At 43.8% G+C, this 26,509-nt stretch overlaps 1 protein-coding gene across 10 annotated transcripts in view; it reads left to right on the top strand.

Annotated features, from left to right (window-relative positions):
• The window catches only part of PRMT7 (protein arginine methyltransferase 7), a 46,600-nt gene that overhangs the window by 4,776 nt on the left and 15,315 nt on the right, over nt 1-26,509 (top strand). For 3 of the 10 annotated variants that reach the window (XM_049109635.1, XM_049109631.1, XM_049109630.1), the window contains exons 2-8: nt 341-518; nt 3,516-3,552; nt 10,735-10,884; nt 15,796-15,904; nt 21,850-21,968; nt 25,156-25,397; nt 25,623-25,803. In XM_049109635.1, the coding sequence (XP_048965592.1) occupies nt 424-518; nt 3,516-3,552; nt 10,735-10,884; nt 15,796-15,904; nt 21,850-21,968; nt 25,156-25,397; nt 25,623-25,803 (933 nt within the window). In that variant the 5' untranslated portion in view covers nt 341-423. Of the gene's footprint in view, nt 1-23; nt 519-3,515; nt 3,553-10,734; nt 10,885-15,795; nt 15,905-21,849; nt 21,969-25,155; nt 25,398-25,622; nt 25,804-26,509 lie in introns of those variants that run through there. The other 7 variants (XM_049109633.1, XM_035715693.2, XM_025426640.3 and 4 more) reach the window with 6 other exon arrangements.

Below are 26,509 nucleotides of genomic sequence, written 5' to 3'. Positions count from 1 at the left end.
GTCTGTTTCTCCTTTCCTTTTAGCCTCCGGTTTCCTCTGCTTTATTTCTCTCCTCACTTGCCTTTACCTTGAGGCTGCACCCAGATGCACCTGTGGGGCTCATTTGATTCTCCCACCCCTTGGAATCACTGAGGACTGCTGCAGTTTCCAGATAGCTTCATGAACTTACATATTACAGTTTTTGATGTTCTATGCTGAATGTAAAATCGAAACTCTTGCTGGAAAGATTAAAATACTGATTAATATTTTCAGTGGCTTTGACACAAGTGGCTATTTCTTGATTTTTTTTTGTCTTAATTTTTTTTTTTTCTCTACAATTTGGGCATTATGGTGTGAATAGATTTCTGACGATTAGATCTGTCCACAAGAAGTAATCTGGCAAGGCTGCTTTTCTGTGCTAAAACTGAAGAGCTGACTGGCATCATGAAAGTCTTCTGCGGGCGGGCCAATCCGACCACGGGATCTGTGGAGTGGCTGGAGGAGGATGAGCACTATGATTACCACCAGGAGATTGCAAGGTAACAGGGCTGTGTTCACAGTTGGCTGCAGCTGGGTGAGGGCACTCAATCTCCAAGCGGGAGCCCTGGAATCGGATGGGAATGTGGAATAGGCATTACCCAGTGTTTCGGATCGGGGCAGATGTTGGTCACGAGCAGGTCTGCTTAGAGGTTTGTTTGGGAGTTAAGCAAAGTCATTTCAATGTGAAGAGTCAGATGTCATATAACAGCTCGATATATGTAAAAATGTTATGTTTCCTCATATAATATCCTTAATTTAGAGTTGTTTGATGGGTGAGTGAAATACAATGTGTGGGGCAGAATATAAAGGCTCAAAAACATTACCTTTCTAAAGATTTTGGTCATTATTTTCAGAGTGATTTAGATGTTAAGCAGGGAGAAAACAGATTAGGTTGCATTTTGGAACATTTACTGAGAACAGTGTGGAAAGTAGGTTGGAGGAAGCAGAAACCATGTGAGTGATATACAACCGCACAGGTGAGGCAGTAGAGGTGGGGAGAGGAAGAGAGAGCTTTGAGGGAGCTTGAGTTTGGTAACTTATTGGATACAGTGAAGAAAGAGAAAATTCAAGAAGCACCCAGGATTTCTGGTTAGAGTGACAAGGTGGATGGAGCTGTTTTTCCCAAGAGGGAGAACACAGTGGAAATGGGTACTGCTGGGAAGAGGAAGGTGATGGAGAATAGGTGTCTGGGTTTGGACATCCAGGCTGAAGAGACCAGGGTCAGTGAGGGTGTGGAATGAGAAAGGTCTCCACCTGAAAAAGGAATCCTGGAATAGAGGAGGCAGGAGAACCAGGAGGAAATGGCTGGAAAGTGGAAAAGAGGAGAGTGTTTCAGGAAAAGGGAGTGTCCAGCTGGGACAGAAATCCTGGATGTTAGTGGTGGAGTGGTCTGGTAGTGCTTAGAGTATCTGTGGAGTAGTGGGGGAGATTGGGTGATGAGGCTGGGAAGATGGGGACCAGAAACATCTCTTGAAAGGCAGAACCAGATTTCAACTAAGCAATTGTAGGTGGGTTCACATGTAAAAGCCTTGTTGTGCCACTTTAAAAAAGAACAGTGTTCTTTTAGTACAGTGCTCTGCAAAGTGTAGAGTATGAACGGCCTATGTCGCAGTTGGCTGAGGCACCAGTTCAAGTATGTAGTTCTGGACTCCAGCCCAATTTTCTTGATCAGGATCTATTTCCTTGTGTCATGGGAATCTGCATTTAAAATAAGTTCTCCAGGGGCACTTGGGTGGCTCAGTCGGTTAAACATCTGCTTTTGGCTCAGGTCATGATCCCGGGGTCCTGGGCTTGAGCCTCGCATAGTCACTGGGCTCCCTGCTCAGTGGGGAGTCTGCTACTACTTCTTCCTCTGCCCCTTGCCCAGCTTATGCTCTAGCTGGCGCTCTCGCTCTCAACTGAACAAATAAAAAATCTTTAATAAAATAAAATAAGCCCTCGAAGCTACTTGGCTGGCTCAGTCAGTAGAGAAATGTGACTCTTGATTTCAGGGTCATGAGTTCAAGCCCCATTTTGGGTATGGGGCCTACTTTTATAAAAACAAATAGGGGATCCCTGGGTGGCGCAGCGGTTTGGCGCCTGCCTTTGGCCCAGGGCACGATCCTGAAGACCCGGGATCGAATCCCACATCAGGCTCCCGGTGCATGGAGCCTGCTTCTCCCTCTGCCTGTGTCTCTGCCTCTCTCTCTCTCTCTCTGTGACTATCATAAATAAATTAAAAAAATTAAAAAAAAAAAAAAAAACAAATAAAAAAACTTCTCTAGTGATTAACGTTGACCTGAAGCTGGAAATCCTCTGTTTAGTGAGAGCCACTTAGCTCTTACTTGGAACTCAGCAAGCATCTTTGGACTGGGATTGCTGAGTTCTGGAGGTTTATCCTGACCCTGCCAGAAATTTTTCCAAGTTTGTGAATTAATGTGACAGAAAATAGGGAAAAGCAACTCTCTTCCCTTTAACAGCCTGTAGTTTGGTAAGCTCTTTGTTCTCCCTGATGACATAAGGGAAAGTTCTGGGCTTTAATAAATAAAGTTATTTATTCTCTCATGAATAAATAAATAAAATCTTTAAAAAAAAATGTGTGATGTATAACATGATCAATATTTTGGTGGCTATGGAATTACTGTGAGGGCTAACTACCAGAGCATTTTTTTTTTTTTTTTTTTAATTTATCTATGAGAGACACAGAGAGAGAGGCAGAGACACAGGCAGAGGGAGAAGCAGGCTCCATGCAGGGAGCCTGACATGGGACTCGATCCTGGGTCTCCAGGATCATACCCTGGGCCGAAGGTGGCGCTAAACCGCCAAGCCACCCGGGCTGCCCTACCAGAGCATTTTAAGGCTGAAGTTATTTGCTGAAAATAAACATCTTTCTCTAAGATTTTTGTCCCTGCAGTACTGGAGAATGACAGCTTATAACTCCATTAAAATAGTTTAAAATGGACCTGGATTAGAGATGTAAAGTACAGCATAGGGAATATAGTTAATGATATTGTAATAATGTTATGTGGTGACTACACTTACTGTAGTGAGCATTGAGTATAGACTTGTCAAATCACTATGTTGTATACCTGAAACTGATGTAACATTGAATGCCAATTATTGTTCAGAAATAAATAAAAAATAAAATGGGCTGGCCTGGATGTTTGTCCATCTGATTTAGGAATGCATTATATATATGTATTTTAAAGATATTTATGTATTTATGTATGTATGTATGTATTTATTTAGATTTTATTCATTCATGAGAGACATAGAGAAAGAGAGGCAGAGACATAGGCAGAGGGAGAAGTAGGCTCCATGCAGGGAGCCTGATGTGGGACTCGATCCCAGTATCCAGGCATCATACACTGAGCCAAAGGCAGACGCTCAACCGCAGAGTCACCCCAGGTGTCCCAGGAATGCATTATATTATATATGTGATTGCTCTCATAAGTTGATGGATATCATTAGCAGAGATTTCTGACCTGTTTTTTTTTTTTTTTTTTTTTTTTTTTTAGATCATCCTATGCTGATATGCTGCATGACAAAGACAGAGTAAGTATAAAAGGAAACCATTATCTTGCTGTGGTGTTTGAAACCTTTAGTTATAAGGTTAAACATTCCCTCCAGAGGCATGTTGTTAGGATAATGCAGGGAGCCATTATGGTGTAATGGTTGGGCTATCTGTCAGGAGGCTGGGTCCTACTTCCAGCTCTACTATTTACCTGAGTGTGACCTTGGAAAGGACACGAGACCTCTGCAGATCTTATTTATAGGATTTGAAAGGAATGGGATATATTAGCTAATCTCCATAGTCCCTTCTAGATAAAACTTCCTCTTAATTACAGTTTGACCTTGTATAGTCCATTAGTAATTTTAAAATCAGATCTCTAGGGGCCACTCCAGACTACTTAGTAAAGCACATTTGGCTTCCATTGCACAGTGATATTTCATTTTTATTTTCCCTTTTCCCATTTTTGTTTCATCTCTGTTTTCTTTTCCTGTTTGGACTATGTTGTAGTTCTGGTTATGATAGCTAGCAACGCAAGTTTTTCTGGTCTACAAAGAATGGTTGTCTAGTCATTCTCATGTGGATGGCTTAGAAATGGGGAGGCTTGAAGGCCAAGAATGCAGGGCGAACTGAGCAGTGCAGAGCAGGAGAAGGATCAAGGCAAATGGTAGGGTTGGTTGTGAGGCTGTGTTGGTGGTAGTGTCTACCCTGGTTAACTGCTCAGGCTGCATACTTCTTGGCAACATCATGACAGAACAATCTCCTTAAGCATCATTAGTTTGTAGGCTACATCAAGGGGGGCTGGGTGCCTCCCTGATTTTCATCAAATATCTGAGTGCCTTTGCCGAGCTGTTGGAGAATTATAGAATGTGGAACAAACATTGTTCCTGGTTTTGACTCATTTTCTCTAGCTTAATGGTCTTGGCCATTGCTGCCTTTTTTTTTTTTTTTTTAAGATTTTATTTATTTGAGAAAGAGAGCACGCACACAAGCAGGGGGAAGGGGCAGAGGAGGAGAAGGAGAAGCAGACTCCCTGTGGGGCAGGGAGCCTGATGCGGGGCTTGATCCCAGGATTCTGATACCATGACCTGAGCCAGGCGCTTAACCCACTGGGCCACCCAGGCGCCCTGATGGTCTTGGCTTCTTAATGGATTCTTGTGAGCCTCTCTGATTTTAGTGTCATCTGCAAAGAGGATCCTTTTTACCTCAGCTTCCAGGGTGTTTGGACGAATGGCATTACCATCCATTCATTCGGCAGGCCAGAAAGATGGCACCCTTTTCCTCATCTGAGCCTGCAATCTGTCATCAAATCCTATGGGTCTTTCAACTCCACTGCCTGCTCAGACCTCGTTTATTAGTGTTGGCCTCTGTTTTTTTTTCTCTGCATAGCAGCCCAAGAGATCTTTCTGAAACGCCAATCTGTGTGTTTCCTCTATTTAAAACCCTGAGAGGGACACCTGGGTGGCTCAGCGGTTTAGTGCCTGCCTTTGGCCCAGGGCGTGATCCTGGAGTTCCAGGATCGAGTCCCACATCGGCCTCCCTGCATGGAGCCTGCTTCTCCCTCTGCTTGTGCCTCTGCCTCTCTCTGTGTGTGCCTCTCATGAATAAATAAATAAAATCTCTAAAAACAAAAACCCTGAGAACCCAGTTTAGCACTGTCCTCAGTGGTCTCTCACTGCTTTCAAAGTAAAATCCAAATTCCTTGGAGGAATGTTCCCGACTGTTCGTTATTTACCACTTTAACTTCTGCTTCCCCTCCTCACCATTCTCTCCATGAGGAAATGGAGTCAGAATTTGCTGGTTAGTGGCACAGCCAAGGTAAACTAATTTCTCTGTACTTTTGCATGGTGCCTTACTTTTGTCGTTATTTAGAACACTTCTATTACCTCATAAAATTAGCTCCTGCCTGTTTGCAGTCCCTCCCAGTGCTAGCTCTCAGCCCTAGGCAATCACCGACCAGCTTTCTGTCACTGCAGTTTTGCCTTTCCTGGAAATTTCATGTAAATGAAATCATGTGAGAGATAGTCTTATGTGTTCTTCACATAAGAACACATAATGTTCTTCATCATGTTTTTGAGGTTCACTCATGTTGAATATGTCTTAGTATTCATCCCTTCCTATTGCTAAGTCACATTCAATTATATAGATTTTTCCATTATTTTATCCATTTATCAGCTGATGTATGTTTGGATTGTTTCCAGTTTGGGCTGTTGTAGCAATCCTGTGTATGAAAACTCACATGCAAGTCTGTGTGGACACATTTTCATCTCTTTTGGGTATATATCTATATGTGGAATTGCTGGGCCCATATGTTAAACATACATTTAATCCTGGTTTTAATTTCCATTTTTTTCTAATGACTAATGATGTCAAACATATTTCTATGCAGTTACTTGTCATTGGAATATCTCCTTTGGTGTAGTCTAGGGTTTTGTTTTTTTTTTTTTGTTTGTTTGTTTTTTAATTTTTATTTATTTATGATAGTTACAGAGAGAGAGAGAGGCAGAGACACAGGCAGAGGGAGAAGCAGGCTCCATGCACCGGGAGCCCGATGTGGGATTCGATCCCGGGTCTCCAGGATCGCGCCCTGGGCCAAAGGCAGGCGCCAAACCGCTGCGCCACCCAGGGATCCCCTAGTCTAGGGTTTTGAATGTAGATATGATTCTTGTTAGACACTGCCAAATTGCGTTTTAAGAGGGCTTCAGTTTCACTGGAGTAGCTTCAAAATTGGGTAATTAAAAAGCCTTAGCTAATTTAATGGGTGTCATTAATTGGAGGGTATGCTGACCCTGGTTTACTGTTGAGGATGGTGCTAACCAGGTTTCTCAGGTGATCAGCTCGTGGCTGTACTGAAACTCCCAGGCCAGGTCCCAGTTCTATTCTCCCTCTGTTATCCCACAGCCACACACAGAAAGCCACACATCTCCTGCTTAGGAGGGATGTACTTGTGTTTGGAAGGCAGCTGTGCTCCCCACTATACCACCAACTTCCTATAATATATTTGTTTGTTTTTTAAGATTTTAGATTCATTAGAGATTTTTAGATTTTAAGATTCATTAGAGACACATAGAGAGGTAGAGACACAGGCATATTTATTCATTAGAGACACAGAGAGGGGGGGGAGAGAGAGAGAGAGAGAGAGAGAGACATAGACAGAGACACAGGCAGAGGGAGAAGCAGGCTCCGTGCAGGGAGCCTGATGCGGGACTCGATCCCGGGACTCCAGGCCCACGCCCTGGGCTGTGATTTTTCCTTAAAAAAAAAAAAAAGGGATCCCTGGGTGGCGCAGTGGTTTGGCGCCTGCCTTTGGCCCAGGGCGTGATCCTGGAGACCCGGGATCGAATCCCACTTCGGGCTCCCGGTGCATGGAGCCTGCTTCTCCCTCTGCCTGTGTCTCTGCTTCTCTCTCTCTCTGTGTGACTATCATAAATAAAAAATTTAAAAAAAAAAAGTTTAATTCTATAAAAAAAAAAAAGAGTTAAACTGAATATGGATTCTAGTTTGGAAATCACTTCCCATCAGAATTTTGACAATATCCATTTTTAAAAACTTTTTAATTTTTTACCTTTTTAAAAATGATTTAATTTTTAAGTAATTTCTACAACCAGCATGGAGATTGAACTCACAGCCCCAAGATCAAGAGTTGCATGCTCCACTGACTAAACCAGCAAGGTACCCCTATCCATTTTTTCTCTTCTTTTTTTTTTTTTTTTGATTTAATTTATTTATTCATGAGAGATACAGAGAGAGAGAGGCAGAGAGAGAAGTAGGCTCCATGCAAGGAGCCCAACATGGGACTCCATCCTTGTTCTCCAGGACCACACCCCTGGCCAAAGCCGGGGTGCCAAACTGCTGGGCCACTGCGGCTGCCCTCCATTTTCTTTCTTTCTTTCTTTTTTTTTTTTTTAAAGATTTATTTATCTATTCATTCAGAGAGAGAGAGACAGGCAGAGAGAGAAGCAGGCTCCATGCAGGGAGCCCGAAGCAGGACTCGATCCGGGGTCTCCAGGATCACGCCTCAGGCTGCAGGCGGCGCCAAACCGCTGCACCACCGGGGCTGCCCTCCATTTTCTTTTAGAGTTCAGTGCTACTATTTTGAGGTCTGGTACCATTCTTTTTTGTTTGTTTAAGATTTTATTCATGAGAGACACACAGAGAGAGAAAGAGAGAGAGAAGCAGAGAGACACAGGCAGAGGGAGAAGCAGGCTCCATGCAGGGAGCCTGATGTGGGACTCGATCCCGGGTCTCCAGGATCAGGCCCTGGGCTGAAGGTGGCGCTAAACCCCTGGGCCACCCGGGCTGCCCAAGATCTGGTACCATTCTTATTCTTTGAAATCTATTTTATTGTGACAGACATACAGAAGAGTATAATATGTGTACGTATGGTTTAAAAAAGAATAGTAGTGGTACCTGGGTGGCTCAGTCAGTTCAAGCATCTGCCTTTGGCTTTTATCTCTTGTTTAAGAAATCTTTCCCTTTGCCCATGGTTTTTTTTTTTTTTTTTTTAAGGTTTTATCTATTTATGAGAGACACAGAGAGAGAGAGAGAGACGCAGAGACACAGGCAGAGGGAGAAACAGGCTTCATGCAGGGAGCCCGACGTAGGACTCGATCCCGGGTCTCCAGGATCACGCCCCAGGCTGAAGGCGGCGCTAAACCGCTGAGCCACCCGGGCTGCCCCTTTGCCAATGTTTTAAAGGCTGTTGCTGATACATAAAATTTCACTTGGTTTTTATTAAGTTTACTTAGTGGCAGAAGTTGTCTGTAGGTATCTTGGGTTTTCATAGACATTCATGTGTGAATAACAACAACTTTCTTTCTTTCTAGATCTTATTTCACTTTTTCTTGCTCTAGTGTGTTGCATTGAATTTCCAGTATAAAGTCTACTTCGTCTGATTTTTTAAAAATTTGTTTACTGGGATGCCTGGGTGGCTCAGTGGTTAAGTGTCTGCCTTTCGCTCAGGGCATGATCCCGGGTCATGGGATCAAGTCCCGCATCTGGCTCCCCACAGGGAGCCTGCTTCTCCCTCTGCCCATGTCTCTGCCTCTCTCTCTCTGTGTCTCATGAGTAAATAAATAGAATCTTTAAAAAAAAAAAAAAAGGAATTTTATTTGCTAAGAAGTTGTTCATAGCCTTTTTTAAAAAAAGATTTTATTTGACACAGAGAGTGAGAGAGCACAAGCAGGGGGAGTGGCAGAGGGAGAAGCAGACTCCCCACTGAGCAGGGAGCCCAATGCAGGCCAATCCCAGAATTCTGGGAGCCTAAGGCAGATGCTTAACCAACTGAGCCACCCAGGCACCCCTGTTCATAATCTTTAATTTCTAATACCTGCCACATATATACTGATACCGTGTTCCAGCTCCCCATTTCCAGTTTTTGGTCACTACTTTTTCTCCCCCACTTTTTTTTTTTTTTTTTTTTTTGGACTTAGCAGAGGTTCGTTAATTTTATTAGATTTTTGAAATAATTTTTATTAAAAAGTCCTATAAAATCTCTATATTCCCTAGTTAGCTAATTTTTGTGTTTTATTATTTTTATTCATCTGCTGGTCTGGAGGTTATGTTGTAGTCCTCTTTTTAATTTTTTTGAGGTGGATGATTACTTTGTCTTTTGTCTTTTCTAATATATTTCTCTCCAAATATTGCTTTTAGCTATCCCCCGAATTTTGATATGTAATTTAAAAAAATTCAGTTACAGATAGTTTCTAATTCTTTTGATTTAGTCTTTTATCTGTGATTTTAGAATTTCTCAATGTTCAAAAATCTTTTTCTTTAGAATATTTATATTTTTGTTACTGAGATTTGTAACTTGATTGCACTTAGGTCAGAGAATATTGTCCTTTTGTTACCAGTCCTATGTTAGTTATGTATTGTTGCATAACAAATTATCCCAAAATTTAATGGCTGAGGAGAGTTACTATCTCCGTATTTCTGCGAGTTCGAAATCTGGCTTAGCTTCACTATGCACCTGGGCTGTGGGTCCCTGGCAGGCTGTGATCAAGGTGTCAGCCCGTTGGACCATCATTTTAAGGCTCAGTTCGGGGGCTGGGAATCGACTTCCAGGTGTTTTGGCCTCTTTTTTTTTTTTTTTTTTTAAATTTTTATTTATTTATGATAGTCACAGAGAGAGAGAGAGAGAGGCAGAGACACAGGCAGAGGGAGAAGCAGGCTCCATGCACCGGGAGCCCGACATGGGATTCGATCCCGGGTCTCCAGGATCGCGCCCTGGGCCAAAGGCAGGCGCTAAACCGCTGTGCCACCCAGGGATCCCTGTTTTGGCCTCTTAATGCTTCTTACTAACTTGCCAGCTCATTAGTGCACTAAAAGAGATTTGCAAGTATTTTCCCCATCATTATTAGTTATTTTTGACAGAAGAGTCAGGATACCTATTGAGCCAAACTGTTACAGTTGGAAAACGTATCTGTTTAAGCTACTAAGTACCTGAACTAAAAACAAAGAAATGATTTCCTGAGGAGGGGATTATTTTGTAGACAAGGAACCTGTGTGAATTAGAGTCCAGTAAGGAAGCCCTAGGCCAGGTTACTCTTTCAGCAGAGGGAATTGGTAACAGATGTGGGAGGCCTGGGACACAAGCGGGAAGGTTACCTCGTGGTAGTAATTGCGGAAAGCAGCCACGTTGCCTAGGACTGAGGAAACCCGAGAGAAGAGTGACATTCTTGAGCCCTGAAGTGTGGAGAAGAGGTCCTGTGGCTGGTGCTCAGCTCTCAGAGGGGCAGCTGCTTGAGTGCTGCTGCTGTCCAAGGGGCCCAAGGCGGCTGGTGAGGAAAGGAAGGAGATGAGTTGGCACTGGAGCCAGCCCCCACTTCAGGAGGACCCTGATGAAAGCAGCAACCATTTGGGAAAGCATGAATTTTCTCCCCACTGCCAGTTGCCACCCTCTAGTTTCCTTGTTCATACCGAATAGCTGGAAAAGGAGAATGTGGTTGGCAGAGCCCCAGCCCCTCTAAGCAGAGTACTGAAGAGAATTGGGTGTGGAGGGGAGGGGCAGTCGCCAAATAAAGGGCAAGAGGCTGACCCCATGCTCTTGGAGTCTCGCAGGACCTGCCTGACTCAGCTCCCAGTGCTGTTCGTTGAGGGGCCAGAAAGCCGTGGGATCATGACTTAACACTGTTGCTGCTAGCCATGACTCCCAGACTAAACAAAGAACTTTCCATTTATTTATAGTAACTGGTATGAAGTGACAGTGGTTTCTCTGTTTCTCTTAGAATATAAAATATTATCAAGGTATCCGGTCTGCTGTGAGCAGGATGAAGGCCAGAGGACAGAAGGCCTTGGTTCTTGACATTGGCACTGGCACAGGACTCTTGTCAATGATGGCGGTCACGGCAGGGGCTGACTTCTGCTATGCCATTGAGGTGAGCTATGCTCTTCACTCTGTGTCCTGTGTCTTATTTGGGAAGTCCCTCATGCACCTTGTCTATCCATTTGTTCGCAGACATTCAAGGAGTGTTCATTGTGCCCAAGCACAGGGCCAGGTTCTAGGATATGGAGATGAATCAGACACAGTTCCTTCTTTCAGGGACTTGTTTTCTCCTTGGAAAATAGCAGTTCTCAGTTTTGGCTGCATATCAGAATCACTAAGTAGCTTCAAAAAATACTGATGCCTAATTGCATCCTTCCCCTTTGTTTTAATTTAGTTGTTCTGGGATGGGACCTGGGCATTGGGAGTTTTGACTCTGCACTGAGGTTGAGATCTGTTAGCTTAAATGTCCCCACAAAGCTAGCTATCTTAGTATGTTTGTCAAGAATTGGGTGTTTACTAAAACATTAAAGATATGTTGTTTTTCTGATTAATGTAAATATTGCATTCCAGTCTAGGAAATATCATAAATGTAAAATAGTGTGTTAACTTAGTTAACCATTGTTAAAACTCTGATGTATGTTCTTCCCAGCTTTTGGGAAGAGGTGTTATTTATTTATTTATTTATTTATTTATTTATTTATGAGAGAGAGAGAGAGAGAGAGAGGCAGAGACACAGGAGGAGGGAGAAGTAGGCTCCATGCTGGGAGCCTGACGTGGGACTCGATCCCAGGACTCCAGGATCGCACCCTGGGCCAAAGGCAGGTGCTAAACCACTGGACCACCCAGGGATCCCCAAGGTGTCATATATTTAAACACTTTTCCTACAAAATTTGGTTTGTGTGGTGATTGAGTTGCAAATAACAAAGTCTCAAAATAACAGTGGCTTAAACAAGATAGAAGTTTTTTGCTTTCTCACGTAAGGTCTGAAGGTAGCACCCTGGAGTATTCATTCTATTCAGACTCTTTCCAGCATTCCTACAATGTGATGCTCATGATCTAGGAAGGTGGACATTTTAGGCTGAAGGAATACCATGTTATGTTGTCTAGACTCATGACTAATGGTGTCATGGTAGAAATCCAGAAAGATAGGTTGTAGCCAGACTATGGAGGACCCGAGTGCTACAATAAAGACTCCAAACTCCCATATCCTGAGTTAGTTCTTTTTTTTTTTTTTTTTTTTTTTTTTAATTTTTATTTATTTATGATAAGCACACAGTGAGAGAGAGAGAGAGGCAGAGACATAGGCAGAGGGAGAAGCAGGCTCCATGCACCGGGAGCCCGATGTGGGATTCGATCCCGGGTCTCCAGGATCGCGCCCTGGGCCAAAGACAGGCGCTAAACCGCTGCGCCACACAGGGATCCCTCCTGAGTTAGTTCTTAACCTAAAGTAGGAATAGTGGGCTTCAGGTTTCCATGGAAGTCCTGAGAGTGAGGAGTGTATGTGTGTGTGCATGACTGTGCACTTGCCTGAGAACTTCATAAAAACATTGAGTCACTTCTTGGCCTTTTTGGGCGTCATGAAGATTTTAAAGCAGATGTGAAGACATCTGTTTTAGTATGATTGCCTTAGTTAGCCTTAAGTAAATTCTATTATCCTTACTTTACAGATGAAAAAACTAGGACCCACAGAGGTTAAAGACTTAATCTCACAATTAATAAATAGAACTAGGCCTGATCCCGGGTTGGCCTAGGTGGTTAAGCATTTGGCTGCTTCTCGGGTCATGATCCCCAGGTCCTGGGGATCGAGTCCCACATTGAGCTCCTTGCTCAGCGGGGATCCTGCTTTTTCTCTCTCTACCTGCCGTCCCCCTGCTTGTGTTCTCTCTTTCTCTGACAAATAAATAAAATCTAAAAAAAAAAAAAAAAAAAAAAAAAGAACTAGACCTGGAGACTTGGTCTACAGTTTCTAATTGTGGTCACTCTACAATGGTAGCTTTGATGGGAGAATGTGTGATTGTCAAAGGAAAGAGTAGAATAAGGTGGGCAAACCTGAGAACCCATATCTCTGAGAGAAGAAGAGTGACCAGTAAAGTCAAGTTCAGACAGACATAAAAAGATCCCAGAGGGCAGAAGTGGAAGCCAAGAGGGGACAGATTGCATGGAAATCAGAGGAAAGAGGGAGTGGTCAGCAAGTGTGGATGTTCTAGAGCAGCAAAGTCCAATCACTTTCTGTGATGCTGAATATCTTTTATAGCTATGCTGATCAAAACCGTGGTCCCTAGCCACATATGGCTGCTTAGCACTTGCGGTCCAACTTGTAAGACTGGGGAACTGAGTTTTTAAATTTCATTCGGTTTTAATCAACTTAGATTTAAGTGTGTGTTGTCCCTTATATTAATGTGGGTAAGGAAGCTGACTGAGCTGGATGAGGACTGAGAGGAGGCTGTTGGGTTGATAGTAAGGAGGTGGCCTCCTTTAGATGGTATTTTCAGGGTAGTAGGATTGAGGAGTGGATGGAATATAAGAAATCATAGACATTGACTATAAACTTCTCTCTCTCTTTTTTTTAAAAGATTTTATTTATTTAAGTGAAAGACACAGAGAAACAGAGACATAGGCAGAGGGAAGAGCAGGCTCCATGCAGAAGCCCTATGTGGGACTCAATCCCAGAACTCTGGGATCACGATCTGAGCCAAAGTTGGATGTTCAATCACTGAGCTACCCAGGTGCCCCTAAACTTCTCTGTTAATACATTTGAAAAGTAAGGAATATTTTGGGAAGGTATATTAGGTGCAGTAATTTCTGTGGCAGATGCTTTGAAAATGAAGCATGGTCCTGCTTTTCTCACTTTTTTCCCCCTCCTTTTTAAGAGCAAGAATAACTTTCTCAGGAATCTCCAGCACACCTCTCCTTGTGGTATCATTGGCCAGAATACGGTTAAATACTGTTTAACTTACCTCATTGACCTGGCCTGAAAGATTCAGTTACCCATAGACCAGTCAGGTGCACATACCATTTGGAAGAAGGTCAGTCCCCCAAACTGACTGGAGGGGCAGGAGAATACACAGAATGATGTTGGGAAGTCAACTTCAGGGACCATTCCAGAAAGAAATGTTCTGGGTGAGATCTTGAGTTCTTGGTGGCTGAGGAGGAGACTGCGAATGTCAGAGCCTGAAGGGTCAGCAGAGGAAATGAGTGACAACGTCAAGAGGCAAGAGGGCCAAGGGGGTGACATGAACTTGTGATACTTTGGGATGGAGGCAAAGTGATGGGTGAGAACTGAGGGTGTGAGGCCCCCAAACTACATCTAAATACATCGAGATAGATCCTAGAAATAATTTGAAACAGATTGTGAAGATTTCTTTTCCTAGCTAAGCACGTATGTATTCTTTACAGAAGAATATAGCATTTCCCCTTGATTATAATAAAACTAATATGTGTTCATGGTAGAAAATATAGACAATGCAGAAAAGGACTTAGAAAAAATGGCAGTGTTGTTGTGACCAGTTTATCAGTTTGTTCTATTTCCACTCTGTGGGTGTGGCTGCATGTATATCTGTAATGTTTTATGTGCTGTTGTGGTTGGAGCTTTGCAGTCTAAATTGGGCAGGCTAGGGGTGCCTGGGTGGCTCAGTCAGTTAAGCATCTGCCTTTAGCTCAGGGTGTGATCCTGGAGTCCTGGGATCGAGTCCCACATCGGGCTCCCTGCTTGGAGCTTGCTTCTTCCTCTGTGACTCTGCCCCCCGCCCCCACTCTCTCTCATGAATAAATAAATAAAATCTTAAAAAATATAAATAAATTAGGCAGGCTAGGAAGTAAGAATTGGAGGGACTTGTGTTTAGGGACATGTGAGAGGTTTAGGAAGACTTCTGGAGAAGAGGGGATATGTGCTGCCTTGGAAGGTAGGGTTTGCTTTGGCAGGTGGAAGTAGAGCAGAGAAGGCTCAGGCTTGCCTAGTGCACAGTGAGATCAGCGTGGCTACAACATCAGTCATGGGTGAGGGTAGGGTGGAGTGAGGGTGAATAAGGCTGGAGGAAGTAAGGGGGTTTGTATTATGGAGGGCCTCGAATACCATAAAAGACTAGCTGTATTCTGCTAGCAGCGGGGATTTGAGAGTTTTGAACTGATGCCTGTCCAACTTAACGACTAATACCATAACAGTCTCACTTTTCCTCTGGCAAGGACAGGACGCGTCCTGCCCCAGGTCCCAGGTTCATGGTTTTGTGAGGCACGTCCCCCTTCGACCTTCCTCTAATGTGGTACACTGCCACCTGCCATCCTTGTCGGGTAGTGCAGCCTCCTTGGGAAGCCCTGCTTCTCCAGTGTGTCTGGCATGTAAGGTTTAATTCCTGCAAGGTAAACCCAGCAGAATGTCTTCCATTTGTATTCATTTTCTTTTTTTTTTTTTTTTTTGTATTCATTTTCATAACACACATTTGGAGAATAAAATATTTAAGTTCCAAAGTTCGTTTATTTAGATCAGATCAGCCCAAAGGTATATTTTGCTGTATCATATACTAACAGAGGTACATTTTATATATATATATATATATTTTTTTTTTTTTTAAAGATTTAGTTTATTCATAGAGACACACAGAGAGAGGGTCAGAGACACAGACAGAGGGAGAAGCAGGCTCCATGCAGGAAGCCTGAAGTGGGACTCAATCCTGGGTCTCCAGGATCACACCCCAGGCTGCAGGCGGCGCTAAACCACTATGCCACTGGGGCTGCCCTTATTTTTAAGATTTTATTCATGAGAGGCACAGGGAGAGAGGCAGAGGCATAGGCAGAGGAAGAAGCAGGCTCCCCATGGGACTCGATCCCAAGAACCTGGGATCACGACCTGAGCCAAAGGCAGATGCTCAACCACTGAGCCACCAAGGGATCCCAACATTTTATATATTTAGGAGAAAATTCTGTAGTGGAGATTTCTTTTAGCAAGACATATCTTGCTGGTCTTTTGTGTCAGGATGTTATTCAATTTATTGTTCATTTTTACTTGGGCTTTGGCTCTCATTTCTAGGTTTTTAAGCCTATGGCTGATGCTGCTGTGAAGATTGTAGAGAAAAATGGCTTCAGTGATAAAATTAAGATTATCAACAAGCATTCCACTGAGGTGACCGTAGGGCCAGGTAAGATTAACAAATAGTGTTTTTGAAAGCTTTACTTATTCTCGAAGGAGAGAAGAAAAGGTTTATTCTGATTACCTGGAATAAATGTTTTCAGGTAATCTCAGAAAAACGGAGTCTCTCTATGTGGTCCTAAGATAAGCACTTTGCTTCTTTGCTAGTTAAATCAGCAGTGAGTAAATCAGAGCTAATTATGTTCAACAGTGGTAGTACAAATGAAACTTCCTTTTGCTTTAAGCACGTTCAAATTCTTATGTGACCTAGCTCTCTGAGTTTTCAATTTCATCAGACGGAAATGAAACTAAGTAGATGACAGAAAGAGATTTGCTTAGTGCTGACATCCTACTATAGCATCCAATGTGATATTTGCCTGTATGGCACAATCCCTCCAGGTTTTGAGAATATTTTTTATAGTCTAGGCGTTTGAATCAGACTTCTAAAATGTTCACATGCCACTGATACCTGGGGAGCACAGTGGAAAGGTTTGCAAAAGAAACTTCTGGAATGTGGATATCATCACAGTTTTTAAAATGCAGTATTTTAGAAGGAAGCATGTATATAAGGTCAACATTTTTGTTACACTTAATTAAAAAAATGCTTTTAATGGAGAAACTGAAACATGCACAAAGAAGGGATTAGTGTCCCCTTTATTTTTGAAACATAATGCAAAAGAGTATAAAAATTATTATCCCACTTTCTAATCAGTGCTATTCAGATAAATTTTCATAAAATGAGTGCATCTGGGGTTACCTGGCTGGCTCAGTCGGTTAAGCATCTGCCTTCAACTCGGGTCATGATCCCAGGGTCCTGGGATCAAGCCCCCCAAGTCTGGTTCCCTATTTGTGGATAACTGTTTCTCCCTCCCCTCCATGTTCATGCTCTCTGGCTCTCTCTCTCTCTCTCTCTCTCTCTCTTTTTTTAAAGATTTTATTTACTTATTCATGAGAGACACAGGGAGAAGCAGGCTCCACGCACGGAGCCTGACATGGGACTTGATCCTGGGACCCCAGGATCACGCCCTGGGCCAAAGGCAGGTACTAAACCGCTGAGCCACCCAGGGATCCCCCCTCTCTCTTTTAAGTAAATCAAATCTTTTTTAAAAAGGCATCTCTCTTAAGTATATAGGTTCATGAGTTTGGACAAATGTAAACACACTTGGGACCTCTTTTGTAATCAAGATTGTAGAATGTCTTTATCATGTACAAAGAGATTCCTCATGATGCTTTACAGCTGGTTGCCTCCATATTGCTGACTGTAGACACCCACTGATCTGCTTTCTTCAATACATATTAGATCTCCCTTTTCTAGAATTTTGAATAAGTGAAATTATCCATGGGTACTCTTTTGTGCCTGCTTTCTTTTCTGTATTATAATGCTTTTGGGTTTCATCCACATACTGTGGATCAAGAGTTCGTTCTCTTCTGTTGCATTTGTGGGTGTATATCTTCATTCATCCCTTCAGCTACTGATGGACATGGATAGCTTCATGATTAGGTCTTTATTTATTTATTCATGAGAGACACAGAGAGAGAGGCAGAGTCACAGACAGAGGGAGAAGCAGACTCCACACAGGAAGCCCGATGTGGGACTCAACCCGGGAATCTAGAATCACGCCCTGAGCCACCCAGGCATCTCAGTTTTGATATCTTTATCTTCTTCCACTGTCCTTCCTTTTGGGTTTGTTCTATTGACTAATTTTTATCCTGGTTCTGGATTAAATTTTTCTTTTTCACATGTAATTTTTATTTGGATGCTGTGTATATTGGGAGTTTTGCATTGCTGAGAATCAGAGTTTATTGTCTTCCTTTAAAAACTTTGTTTGCCGGGTCACCTGAGTGGCTCAGTGGTTGAGTGCCTGCTTTTGGCTCAGGCAGGTCATGATCCTGGGGTCCTGGGATTGAGTCCTGCATCAGGCTCTCCCTCTGCCTATGTCTCTGCATCTCTCTCTCTCTGTCTCTCATGAATGAATGAATGAATGAATGATCTTTAAAAAAGAAAAACTTTGCCATGTAGTTGGGCTACTGGCAAATCATTTTGATCTTCTCAGGGGTTGTGTTTTTTTGTTTGTTTTATTTTGTTTTATGAGATAGAATCCCAGGACGAAGCCTGATGTGGGACTCAGTCTCACAACCCTGAGATCATGACCTGAGCCAAAATCAAGAGTTGGATGCTTAACCTCCTGAGCCACCCTTTCAGGGCTTGTTTTTAAGTTTTGTTGGAACAGGGTTTGAATAGCTTTAAGTTGGGGCATTCTGCATCAGGCTGTGCTGGGTGTGGAGCTTGCTTAGGATTCTCTCTTTCTCTCCTTCTCTACCTCCCTCCCTCCCACTACCCTATTTGCCCCAACTCTCCAAAAAAAAAAAAAAAAAAAAAAAAAGCTTTAAGTCAGGGTTTGTTTGTTATTTTTTTAAAGATTTTATTTATTTAAGAGAGAAAGGGAGGGCACAGGGAAAGTGAAAGGGAGAAGCAGACTGCCCTCTGAGCAGAGAGTCCGATGTGGGGCCTTGATCCCAGGCCCCTGAGATCATGACCTGAGCTGAAGGCAGATGCTTAACTGGATGAGACCCCCAGGGGCCCCTTAAAGATTTTATTTTTGAAGATTTTTATTTTTTTCTCTTCACCCAAGATGGGCCTCAAACTCACAACCCCAAGATCAAGAGTTGCATGCTCCACTGACTGAGCCAGCCTAAGTGCCCCTAAGTGAGGGTTTCTCAACAGTGACATTGTTGACATTTTGGGCCTGGTAATTCTTTGTTGGAAGGAGCTGTTCTGTGTATTGTAGGATGTTTATTTCTGGCTTCTAACCAGTAGAAGCCAGTATAGCACCTAGTGCCCCCTTCCCCTCCATCATTTTGTGCCAACCAAAAATGTCTCCAGACATTGCCGAATGTCCTGGGGGTGAGGGCAAAATCACTCCCTGTTGAAAACCATTGTTCCAAGACTACATGGGTCATACTAGTACAGCATGGCTTTTCTGGGATCTCTGGGTGCTGGTTGATTGGAACTACTAGAATGTTTCCCAGTCCTCTGAGCTCTGGAAATTGGTTTCTATCTACATGGTATGGTCATCCTTTGTCTGGCTTTCTACAGTTTTGTCTTCTGTGTGTGTGAGTATATTCAACAAGAGGTTTCATGGGAGCTCTGCAGATTTCTGAAGCCCCTTTTCTGTGTAACATCCTCTCTGGTACCCTCCCCTACAAATCCCAGCCACCTGCACTCCCTCAACTCCAGTTGCTATCACCTTATCTCAGCAAGACTGCTACATTCCACTTGGTCTCTTGCTCCCTATAGCAGCCTGGAAAGTACTTACTGGCAGAAAGCCAGAGCAGTTGTAGGGGTCACTCTATTTCTCTTCTTGGTGAACAAATTGCATTTCCTCTTGTTCAACATCTGAAAAAACTTGTTTCATGTATTTTTGGCTGGTTTTCTAGTTGATTACAATGAATGGGTAAGTCTGATCCCAGTTATATTATAGCTAACTTAGGGAGAAGCATTCCTCCCATCTAGTAGTGTGGCAGAGACCCAGGAGGCACTGGGGTAATCACTCTCCTCAGGCTCCCACTGTACCTTCTCCATTCACACTCAATATGCTAGATGCCTGGCTCTCAGGAGTGTTTGTTGAGATTCAGGTGATCATAAAGCTGTTTATTTGAAGCAAATTAGACAATCATTTAAGTTACATAATTGGCTTAATAATTATTCAGGAGGTAAAATTGGCAGGGCTTGGTGACAGTGTAGGGTGACAGAGAAGGAGGAATCAAGAATTCAGGGATCCCTGGGTGGCGCAGCGGTTTAGCGCCTGCCTTTGGCCCAGGGCGCGATCCTGGAGACCCGGGATCGAATCCCATGTCGGGCTCCTGGTGCATGGAGCCTGCTTCTCCCTCTGCCTGTGTCTCTGCCTCTCTCTCTCTCTCTCTCTCTCTCTGTGACTATCATAAATAAATAAATAAATAAATAAATAAATAAATAAGAATTCAGCTAATGTTTGCTGACTATTCCTGGGTGCTAGATGTTGTTCTAGGCATTGGGGTAAAATGGTGAGCAGAGCAGGCGGGGGCCCTGCTCTCCTGGAGCTGGCAAATGATGCCCAGGTTTCAGGACTGTGTGATTGGTGGTGCCATCCACTGAGGCAGAGGCATCAGAGGAAGAAGCAGATATGTAGGGGTGAGGTACAGTTTGGGACAGAGTATTTCTGTTTGAGTTTGGCGTGATATCAGAGGGTGGGCTCTGTGCCAAGAAATAGATATTTCTTGTAAGTCTCCTTTCACGGCTTTCTGCCATTGAGCACAAGGGTACTCTAGAAAGTGGACAGTTTTTTACCTTTGCTGCCATAACCACACTACCTGGAGTAGATCTCATACCCTTGTTTTACAGCTGAGATGACTGATGATCAGCACTAAGAGTTCAAGGCTAGGCAGTGGGCTCCAGGCTCAGGTCTCCATGACTTAAGGTTCAACCTCTCTGTACTGCAGCCTCCTTTGAGTCTCCTCAATGCTTCTCTTTCCTTGTGTTATCCACTTGACTTGTTTTCTTTGTAGGGAAGATGAGTGGGCTTTGTCAGATTGGAATTTGTGCACCGTTAGGAGGATTTATTGTTAATTCTCTATGATGAATAGCCCCTTCCAAAGTTTATTTTATCTGTTGGCTCATTAATCAAAAAAATTTTTTTGAAGATTTTATTTATTCATGAGAGACATAGTGAGAGAGAGGCAGAGACATAGGCAGAGAGAGAAGCAGATTCCATACAGGGAGCCCGATGCAGGATTTTTTTTTTTTAATTTTTATTTATTTATGATAGAGAGAGAGACAGGCAGAGACATAGGCAGAGGGAGAAGCAGGCTCCATGCGCCCGACGTGGGATTCGATTCTGGGTCTCCAGGATCGCGCCCTGGGCCAAAGGCAGGCACCAAACCGCTGCGCCACCCAGGGATCCCTCCGATGCAGGATTTGATCCTGAGACCCCAGGATCATGCCCTAGGTGGAAGGCAGGTGCTCAACCGCTGAGCCACCCAGGCGTCCTGGCTCATTAAAAATTGTAATTGTAGAAGTAATATTACATTGCAGAAGTTCAGGAAACAGAGTCAGCCAAAAGACCTGCTCTCTTCTTACTATCCCAAAACAACTGTTATTTGGGAGGGTTGTTTGGTAGCAAGAAACTAGCTAAATTAGGGGGGTTTAGTGTAAGGAACTAGTGATGCTGAATCCTGGGTTTCATGGTATCACTGGAATTCTGCAGCCTCTCTTGCTTTGGTTTTCTCTCCCTTTGTGCAGCCTAGAATTATTTGAAGTACTGGAGTTCAGTTTTTGCATTTTTTTTTTAAGGATTTTATTTATTTGTTCATGAGAGGCAGAGACATAGGCAGACGCTCCCATGGGGAGCCTGATGCAGGACTCCATCCCAGGACCCTGGGATCACAACCTGAGCCAAAGGCACATGCTCAACCGCTGAACCACCCAGGCATCCCCAGTTTTTGCTTTTAAAATCATTTTTGGTAATACGTTAGTAGTTGAATTGTTAATTTGTAGCTCTCCAGTTGCTAATAAGAATGAAACATTTTCCAGATATTTGATTAATTTTTCTGTTTTGAATTGTCTATTTGTATTTTTGTCTGGTTTTATTCTTGAATGCTTTAGTTTTCTTATCAGTTCTGTGCGTCCCTTGCAATATTAAACATACAGAAAAATTGAAAGAGTGATATAGCAAATACCTGCATTCTCTTAACCAAGATTTACCAGTTGCTAATATTTTGATGTGTTATATGTATATCAAAATGGGTTTTTTGGTGAGCCATTAGAAAGTTAATTGCATGACATTTCTAGTTACTTGGATATATCTGTATGTGCTTTCAGTGTAATATTCTGTTAACCTTTTATCTTCCATGTATTTGCTGTAAATATTTTTTCTTATTGATTGTTTGCTTCTGGCTCTGTTTCCTTGTATTTCTCAGATGGTGACATGCCATGCCGTGCCAATATCCTGATCACGGAGCTGTTTGACACAGAACTGATTGGAGAGGGAGCACTGCCCTCCTATGAGCATGCGCACAGACACCTTGTGCAGGTACAGGTAACCAGGGCCTCCCCTAGGTACATTGTTGTGATCTCAGCTGGCTCACACAGGTCTGTTTGATGCCCCATGCTCTGCACAACCTGAACCCTCCATCCTTCTCTGTATACCCTAGGCTATGCTTGATTCTTGTGAGACTCTGATTCTCCTTAATTAGGACTTCCGGGTCTCTTATCAAGTCTTTGTAGGCTAGAGCTGAAAGGCAAGAAACTGTCTTCAGATTCAGTTCTCTTCAGCAAAGATTCTTTCAGTGTCACCTGTGTATAAAGTGTTCTAGCATCCAGGGAAAATTATAAGACAACCTTCTTGTTTCTTAGACCCATACTGGTCAGTGATGGTGTGGACCTGATGGGCCAATTAGAGAGGCAGACAGAAGCACCACTCATATATGTTTTCTGACTGGCAGATGAGGTCAGGGATCAGGAGATGAGGGCATATGTAGAGAGGCTGGAACTTGGAGAGGCACCGAGGAGAGGGAAAGGTATCCCAGGTAGTGGACCTGTTTTTTTGGTACGTCGTGGGAACATGTCCCAGGTCGGTTTCTGAGGTAATGGTGGAAAGTAGGGGAGAGGGTGGAAGGCCTTGAATGCCAAGCCATTCTAGGCAAAAGAATTTGGGTACTGATAATCTTTGACCGTTTTTTTAGGAAGGGAGAGGCATGCTGACAGTGTTCTTTAGGAGGTGTTGGTCTTGCTTTTTTATGGACGTAAACATCCCCAGAGGCAAAGGCCAGCGGGAAGATAAGAGTGTCTATTTCTTTTGCTGCCACCTGTCCTGTGGGCACCATCTAGGTGAGCCTGCAACTGTCCCAGACTAGGACCCTTTTTTTGGAGATTTTTGGTGTGCCCGGAGTGAAGAATGTGGGTCCTTCCAGAGCAACTGGGGCCACTTTCCATGTTACACGGTAAGCCTGAGATGGTGATTGTTCCGCAGATCCTCATACTGAGATGTCTCTTAGCCTCTAAAATGTAAAATCTTCTTCTAGTAACTTGGGTAGTAATTATTTCTGTTTCTCCACATTAAAACCATCAACTAGATGCATCCCTGAAATAGAGAACAAGGATATTTAAAATTACATTAGTGTTGGCTAATTGGTCTTTCTTTAATTCATCTAATAGTTAAGAAGATGTGCAGGCAGCTGTCCACAGTTTCCTTTCTCAGCTGGTCTGAGTAGCCATGTGTCCCTTGTCTGTTCTAATCATTGCCCCATCTGCCCACCTTGTGTCTGAGCTTGGAAGAATTATGGCTTTACACAAAAGCTTTCATTGCCTTGTCCCCTCTTCCTGCCTTATTGGAGGTCATGTAAACAGGATGCTGGCATGTCTGACAGGTAGTCCATGTAGTGATGAATGACCCCGTGATTGGTCTGAGAAGATAAATTTATTGAGCACCTTCATTTTGCCAGGCCCTTTTTTTGAGTGCCAGGAATATGAAGGTGAGCTCCCACACAGGCAGGTAGGTGAGCAAGTTATCACAGTATAGTTGGAGGTTATGCCCGGATGGTGGTCAGTGGGGTGAGAACCTGCCTGTTGTGGGAGGGGAAAATGGGGAGCATCAAGGAAGATGAAGCTTGAGCTAAGTGTCTTGAGGAGTAATCAAGTGTTGGCCTGGCATGTGAGAGTGTTTTCAATAGAGGAGATCAGCACAAAGATGGGAGGATGAGCTGGTATGGTGTGAGTTGTTGGCATTGTGGGTGGTGTGGGAGGTGGGGTTAGGGCTCAGTTTGGGGAGCTGGGCAGGACTAGACTGAGATGGGTCACTGTGTTGCAGAAGGCAGTATAGTACCACAGGGAAGGTTTTAAGCAGGGGATTGACATTGGATTCACTTAGGCAGGCATGTGGAGAGCATTTGGGGTGCAAGATCAGGGACAGGAAGACTGGTGAGAAGTGGTAGGAGTCATCCAGGCTCTGGAGTTGAGATGGGTCTCAGCTGAGACCAGAGAAATGGTCATGGAGAGGTAGACTTGCCGGGGAGGAAGGTGCTCAAGGACTTGGTAATTCCTTAGATGTGGAGGCATTGAGGATGATGCCAGGGTTTGGGGCTTGGGTGACTGGATTGGATGGTGGTGCTCCCTATTGAATGAGAAGGTGGGAGGAAGACCAGGCTTGGGAAGGAAGAGGAGAGGTAAAGATGATTTGTTTGGTTTAGACAGAGTTTGAGCTATCTGAGGGTCAGACAAATAGGACCAAGAGGCTTTTGGCTCCATGGTATTTGGTAAATGAAGATGGACTGAGGTCTGTCAGGGGAGAGTGTATGGAAAGAGAGAAAGGTGGGCCGGACCAGGACTCTGGGGGAGTCCTCTCTGTGAAGGGTGGGTAGCGGAACCACAGCCTTGTGAAGCAGCCAGAGGGAGAAAACCATAACTTCTCATCCAGAGCCATGCCTGGAGACATTTTTTGGGTCACAACTGAGAGGGGGATGCTATTGGCATATTGTGGATAGAGGCCAGGGACATTAATGAACAAAGTATGGTGTACAAAACAGCCCCACAGCAAAGGATCATCTGACCCAAGATGTCTCTAGTACTGAGGCATGGAAACCCCGTGCCTGTCATTTCCCTGCAGGAGTAGCTGTGATTATCCTCTTCATGGCTGGGACCAGGTGCCTGGTGTGCAGAGGCTGTTGGGTGAAAGGATGAGGTACGAGGGAAACTGGATGAGGCCCTGCGGCCAGAACCAAACGAGGACAGTGGTTGGCAGTGCCCTGTGAGGCCAGGATGTCAGGTTACCTGAGGGTGGACATTTATCCATCGGGCTGTGGATAAATAAAAAGATTCTGGTGTCTCGGTGAGAGTTGTGCTGAAGAGAAGCTCAGAGCCCAGTGCCAGAATCACTGTTTAGCAAGACTTGGACTCTTTCTTCAAAGTTGGTGTGGGAGTTAAGCAGCATGATGACAATTAAGGATTATTTTTGGAGTATTTAAGAGTGTCAGGTAGTTAGGAACTTATCTGACATAAATCATTTTAGGCATCATGTGTATTTTTGAAACCTGGTCCTTTTTTTTCTTCCTCAAGCACATAAGGCCAAAAACAGTTCACTGTCCTGACAGTGGTAAGGCATTAGATGCTACTAAGCCAACCTGATATTAAGGAACAAGCCTCTTTTGATCACTGAGAATTGCTGTGAGTTTATTTTATATATACTGGTTTATTTTTCTATACTTTTTTTTTTTTTTTTTTTAACATAGGAAAACTGTGAAGCAGTGCCTCACAGAGCAACTGTCTACGCTCAGCTGGTGGAGTCCAGGAGGATGTGGTCATGGAATAGGCTCTTTCCTGTCCATGTCCAGACCATCCATGGAGAGCAGGTCATAGTTCCGCCCTTGGAGCTGGAGAGGTGCCCTGGTGCACCCTCTGTCTATGACATTCAACTGAACCAGGTGTCATCCACTGACTTCACCGTCCTCAGTGATGTGCTTCCTATGTTCAGGTACCAAAGAGCCGCCCCAGGCCACGGTGCTTTGAGATATTTGGTGGAATTGGGGTCTTTAGAAGTTCTTTATGAGTGAAAAGGAAATCTAGCTGATGTCACCTGCTTCTGAAGGGAGGAGTCTGTTGCAAACAAGTCTCATTGCTGGTGATATCACCTTAAAAGCTAAAAAAACAGAGTGCATGAGCTTGAAATATGTTTAAGTTGCTGCATCTTCTTCCACAGTGTGGACTTTAGCAAGCAAGTCAGTAGCTCTGCAGCCTGCCACAGCCGGCAGTTTGAACCCCTGGCATCTGGCCGAGCTCAGGTGGTTCTCTCCTGGTGGGATATTGAAATGGACCCCGAGGGGAAGATCAAGTGCACTATGGCCCCCTTCTGGGCACACTCAGACCCAGAGGAGCTCCAGGTAAGAGGCGGGAGTTGAGCATGTTTTTATGTAAATCAGGAAACTTGTCCACTTTAGGTTGTGGAAAAGTAGCATGTTGAACCCTAAATTCACAGGAGTTTAGAGACAGAAGGACTGTGTCAGGATTAATGTCAGAGAAGGTTTTTTTTTTGTTTTTTTTTTTAATTTACTTTAGAGAGAATAGGGAAAAAGGGGCAGAGAGAGGAGGAGAGCAGACTCCACACTGAGTGTGGAGCCTGACACAGGCAGTCTCACAACCCCAAGATCATGCTCTGAGCCGAAATCAAGAGTCGGATGCTCAGCTGACTGAACTACCGAGGTGCCCCTGTCAGAGAAGAGATACAAAACAAGAACAACAAAAAGACAAGGCTACCTATCCTAAGATACAAGACAGACCTCTCCGCTGAGTTCAGGCGCAGCACTAGCAGACATGGGGTCACGGGAAAGCTTTGGTGTGCTGGCTCTCCCTTGCACAGCCAATGTCAGAGCCTCTACACCTTGCCCCCAGGTAATCCCAGGATGCCTCAGATCAGCCTGGAATGGAGGACTACAGTTTGTCTACCTGTCATTTTCCATGACTTCAAAATTTTTCCAGCTTAATAGTGGGTGGAGGATATGAACTAGGAAAAGATGACTGTTTTAACATGTGAACAGTTGTTTGGCCTCACTTATAAGAGCACTGCAATTGTAAACTACAGTGAGATAT

Source organism: Canis lupus, chromosome 5 (assembly GCF_003254725.2).
Source record: "Canis lupus dingo isolate Sandy chromosome 5, ASM325472v2, whole genome shotgun sequence".
NCBI lineage: Eukaryota > Metazoa > Chordata > Mammalia > Carnivora > Canidae > Canis > Canis lupus.
This window is presented reverse-complemented; position numbering and strand designations above follow the sequence as displayed.